The following is a 5,084-nucleotide window of genomic DNA, read 5'->3' on the forward strand; positions in this document are numbered from 1 at the left end:
ATGGGCCGGGTACAGATCTGCGTGTGCAGGGTGGCTGTGTTTGTGACCGTGTGTGGCTGTGTTTGTGCCGGCGTGTGTATACGGGCGTACGGGTGGGCTAGCAGGCTCCCGGGCTAGGGTACCGAGCGCAGCCCCGCCGGCCTCACCTCCACACAGACGTTGCACCAGGGGCAGTGGAAGGTCCGTGGCGGGCAGTAGTACTGGCACTTCTGGCACCAGTGCAGATTGAAGCGTCTCTCCTTGACAAGAAGCGCCTGGATCACTAACCCGGCCTGGCCCTCGGCCCCTGGCTCAGGGAGACACAGCGTGGGGTGAGACTGTGGGGTGACTCCCAGCGACAGGGCCTGGCCCGACACCAGCCACATAAGGAGCTGGGCAGGGAGCTCAAAGCAGGCTCGGGAGCTGGGCTGGCCGTGCAGCGCCGGGGAACAAGGACCCTGCCCTGATGTACAGCACAAAGCACCGATGAGGGCAAGGGAGGTGGTGTATTGTTCCCTGGACCCTCTGCCCAGCCCCGAGACCCAGCTCCCAGCTCCACGGTGCTTTGCTGTCCCAGTGGGGGGCGCTAGGCAGCCCTTAGAGAAGCCGGCTGTGGCCCAGGCCCAGGCAGGGGGGCTGCCAGGAGATCTGCGGTGCTAGGAGGCGGGTGAAGCAAGGATGCTGGAGGGCAGGGGACAGTGGCTTGTAGTGGAAGGCCACGGAAATCCACCGGCGCTGGCTGGGAGACTCAGAGGCGTCCCGCCTTGTAGCCGGTGTGTGGGGAGTTTGGAGGGCCTCAGCCTGGCTCCTAGGGGACAGCCATGCCAGTCACACACCCACCACCAACGGCACTGGCTGGGAGACTCGGAGGCGTCCCGCCTTGTAGCCAGTGTGTGGGGAGCTTGGAGGGCCTCAGCCTGGCTCCTAGGGGACAGCCATGCCAGTCACACACCCACCACCAACGGCACTGGCTGGGCCAGACAGACCCGCCTGAGCCCTTGGCTGGGGCTAGTGGGGAGCTTGCACTGCCTCTGTCCAGGCTGCGTGGGTTCCTGTGGGCATGTCTGCCTCTGGCGCTGCCCAGCTGGCCCCTCGCACCAGCGCAGCCTCGCTGGAAAAGCCAGCCTGGGACAGAGCCATTCCAGGCCTCCTGGGTGCCAGGGCCAGGGAAAGGCCACGTTCTCAGGGAGCCTTGGTTACCAAATCCCCGTCCAGGCCAGGATGTGTCTAGGCCCCCCTCCCCGCCCTGGGCCACAGGAGCAGAAACTGGCAGCTGCGCTGGGTGTGACTGGTCTGGCTGCGTGCCTGAGGCCTGCACTTGTACGGCTAGGGACGCTCTGTTCCGCTCAGTGCAGACCGCTGCAGTCACACGTGCTGTGTGCCTCGGAGGGGACTTGACTTTGATTCTTTCTTGCTTTGGTTTTTCCCCCCTGCTCTTTCTGACTCGTTGCTGGCAGCCAGGCCCACGACGGCCCTTATTCGGTAGTGGGGAGGTGCTGCCAGCCCACCCGAGACGGAGCATTGCACGGTGAACGTGGCTCTCATTATTGAAGGGAACGGCAGAATGCATCTGTGCATCCTGCCCTCTGCTGGATGTAGATGTCACTGCTCAACAGCGTGTCATAGACCCTATATTGCTAACAGCTGCGGAAGAATCGCCCTAGCGCCAGTGGCTGGGGCTGTGCTTTGAGGATCTGAGCTCGCACCTCATCTCTAACCCCAAGTTCCCAGAGGCCAGGGATTCAATACGTTATTTTTGTCAAGTAGATTTGCTCATTGCTGGCTTCCGGCCTCTGTCTGTGCAGCCGTGGCTGGGTGAGCGGCTCAACGGGGGGCACTGGGGGGCAGTCAGGTGCCCGTCCCTGTCCTGCCCGTAGGTTAGGCTTCTGCAGGACCCAGGGAAACCCCGGACGGTGACTTGAGGCATCCCACCCTGGGAGCTGGAGGGCCAGGGAGAACTGCAGAGGCCTCAGAGCAAAGACCAGCTGTCCCTTCTCTGCCTACAGGGCCCAGGTGCCTGGCCCTCCCCTCGGGAGCCCGGGCCGTGCTCCTGTTACCTCGGTGAAGGATCCCGGGGTCCGTGAAGCTGGCCAGCAGGAGGTTGGCCACGGCTGGGATGAAAAGGATGCCCGCGACCAGGGGGAAAGCCAGGGACACGTGGACGGCCAGCCAGCTGCATCTGAAACCGAAAGAGAGGGGAGGGTGCTAGCCTGCAGCCAGCGAGCTCTGGGTGCTAAGCAGGGGGAGCTGCTCAGTGCTTGGCTGGCAGAGAAAGACGCCAGCAGGGCTGGGGATGGGGGCTGCACCCTCGGGATCTGCCGGCACCCAGAGGAAGGGGAGATAGAGGCCATGTGTGGCCACTGCAGACCCCTGACCCTCTTCCTGAGGTGGGGCAGCCATTCCCGCTCGGCCCCTCCTGCTGGGGGTGGGCTTGAGAGCCCACGTGGCACCGACGAAGCACGAGTACACGTCTGTGGTGCCGGGCGGGGAGGTGCACCCCCAGGCGCCGTGGAGACGGACCCAGTGAAAATAACCGGGGGGAAGGGGCCCAGACTTTTCTGACCCTCAGGGAAGGACTGATCTGGATTGGGCGCCAGGGTTCGTGTCCTCTCTGCTGCGGCCCGTCCCTGGCAGGCGTGGCCGGCCCTGCCCAGCTGGTGGGATAGTTGCCGTGGCGAAGTTAGAGTCTCAGTGGGTGTGTGGGAGAGACGGGCTCAGCGCGGCCCTGAGCTCTAATCCCGCCTCCAGTGCTGACGCCGTCTGAGTCGGTCCCTGACCTCACTCTAGTTCCATGCCTCAGTTTCCCTATCTGTAAAATGGGGCCAACCCGCCCAGCTGTGCAGGGGGTTCATTGGCGCTGGCTGGTGCACAAGGGCCTAGGTCCAGAGGCTGAACGCTCTGTCTTTCAATGCTGACTTCTGGGGTGTTTGCGCACTGGCTAGTGAGATCCATCTACAGCTGGCAGGGCCGCCCCAGCATGGCTCTGAACCCGACACAGACACCGTGCGAACGAAGAACCCTCCCCTACCCGGCTGGCTCCCCACAGGCCTTGGGCCTCTTGACACCCCAGGGGGCTCTGACCCATAGCACAAGCTGCTCTGCCTGCCAGGGGGACGGGCTCAGGTGCTGGGGAGCATGTGCTAAATCCATCAGGCCCATCCCAGCCCTCTCTCCATGCCCAGCAGGGCCTGGCACTCCAGGGCCTCACCCGCTCTCTGTAGCCGGACACCCTCTGCCCTCGCTGGGCCTGCTCGGCTGCCCTTGTCCCCGAGTGACTCATCTCGGAGGGGGAGGCGTTGTCCCAGCCAGGCCAGATCACCCTGTGTCCCCTCTGATCCCCTGCCAAGCTGTGCCCTGGGCGGAGCTGGCTTCCAGGAAGTGTAGGTCAATAACCGGCCGGGGCTTGGGGGCAGGTGGGGTTTGCAGGGCTGGGTCACAAAGGTGCCTGCCCATCTGGGATTGACCTCGTCCTCGTCCCCCCTGTCCCCGGGGCAGCTCCAAGCACTCCGCAGCCTGTACGCGTTCAAGGGTCGCCTTAGGGCAGATTGCAGCCCCCTCTGGGGTGGAGGCAGCAGCGGGAGAGGCTTTGGCTAAGGGCCCCGGGATAAACGCCTGTCCGTATGGAAAGCGCCCGCGGGGTCCCGGCTGCCCACGCCCAGCAGTCAGGAGCTGAAATTCCTGCCTGGAGGAACGGGCGGGCAGCCATTACAGCCCCCGGTGCAGCTGAGCCAGTGGGAGGTCGAACCGGCCGCCCTGCTTACGGGAAGGAGAAGAACAGGCCACTCAGGGCCATGAGGGAGCTGAAGTGAAAGGAAGCGAGGAGGCTGGGCAGGACCCAGCGTGGCACCCGCCTGGCAGGGATCATGGCGGTGGCTGTGTGAGCACCCCGCACAGCCAGGGCTCTCCGAGACCCCCGGAACCTCCCCCCCAGAATGTAGGCTCCCCGTTCCCTTGGTTACACGCTGACCTCGCAGGGAGCTCCGCGGTGCTGTGGGACATCACAATGGTGCACTGGGACCATGTGAGAGGGGAGTGGGGTCTAGTGGTCAGAGCAGGGGGGCTGGGATCCAGGACTCCTGGGTCCTATTCCCAGCTCTGGGAGGAGAGTGGGGTTTAGTGGTTAGAACAGGGGGAAGCTGGGAGCCAGGACTCCTGGGTTCTATCCCCGGCTCTGGGAGGAGAGTGGGGTCTAGTGGTTACAGCAGGAGGAGCTGAGAGTCAGGATTCCAGGGTTCAACCGCCACCCATTCATTGTGTGAGCTTGGGCGGGGCTCGTCCCCACTCCATGCCTCAGTTTCCCCCTCTGTAAGGTGGGATGGGGTGACAGGTCCCTCCCCAGGAGCACTGTGGGACTTACTGACTAGTGTGTGGCCTTTAGAAGAGACGCACAAAGGCCCAGAGCTGCCGGCGGCTCTGTTTGAACAGCATCCCAGCATTGCTGACAGCCCTAAGCAAGGCAGTACCGCAGCTTCCGCAGGAGGGCGGCAGAGAGAAGGCCCCAGAGACCCCCACTGAGCGCATTGCTCCAGGAAAGGGACTTGGGTGGGTGCAGCAGAAGGGGTGTTATTAGCCACCCTTCCCATGGGGAAACCGAGTCACGGAGCAAGGGAGTAGCTTGCCCCAGGCCCCCCAGGAAATCAGCAGCAGAGCTGGGGAGAGGACCCAGGAGTCCTGGCTCCAAGCGTGACACACTGGAGTGCCTCCCCGTGCAGAACGCTGGGTTCCCTGCCCCCGCCCGGCTTCTCCTGGCTGACACACAAACGCTGCCTAGGTGCAGCATGCAACAGCATTGGGGCCCCGAGCATTTCCGGGAGATCCATGGCCAGCTCGGGGGTGGGGGGGCGGTAGCCCAGCTGCTCTCTCCTTGCCCGCCCAGGGAGGTGGCACCGATCCCTGCTCTAACCCACGGCTTTAGCACCCAGCTGAGCAAACAGCAATCTCTGCTCCACTGATAGCACCGGCCCTGGCTCCCAGGGGCCATGGCTAGGCTGGGGAGCAGAGGGCACCAGCATTCAGACCTGACCGCTGCTCCGGCCCTACCCCCCCCTGCAGGATCTGGCAGGGTAAGAGCTGCAATGCCCACCTGGGGAGGGAGACTGCCTCGG

At 64.3% G+C, this 5,084-nt stretch overlaps 1 protein-coding gene across 1 annotated transcript in view; it reads right to left on the bottom strand.

Moving 5' to 3' along the window:
• ZDHHC19 (zinc finger DHHC-type containing 19) overlaps window positions 1-3,844 on the bottom strand; it is a 7,794-nt gene extending 3,950 nt beyond the window's left edge. The window contains exons 1-3 of the mRNA XM_029911123.1: window positions 3,741-3,844; window positions 2,037-2,158; window positions 147-286 (exon numbers count right to left, since the gene is read on the bottom strand). Of these exons, the coding sequence (XP_029766983.1) occupies window positions 147-286; window positions 2,037-2,158; window positions 3,741-3,844 (366 nt within the window). The remainder of the gene's footprint in view (window positions 1-146; window positions 287-2,036; window positions 2,159-3,740) is intronic.
• Window positions 3,845-5,084: the final 1,240 nt, after the last annotated feature.

The sequence above is a fragment of the Terrapene carolina genome, unplaced genomic scaffold (genome assembly GCF_002925995.2).
Source record: "Terrapene carolina triunguis isolate 2854851 unplaced genomic scaffold, T_m_triunguis-2.0 Scaffold88, whole genome shotgun sequence".
Lineage (NCBI taxonomy): Eukaryota > Metazoa > Chordata > Testudines > Emydidae > Terrapene > Terrapene triunguis.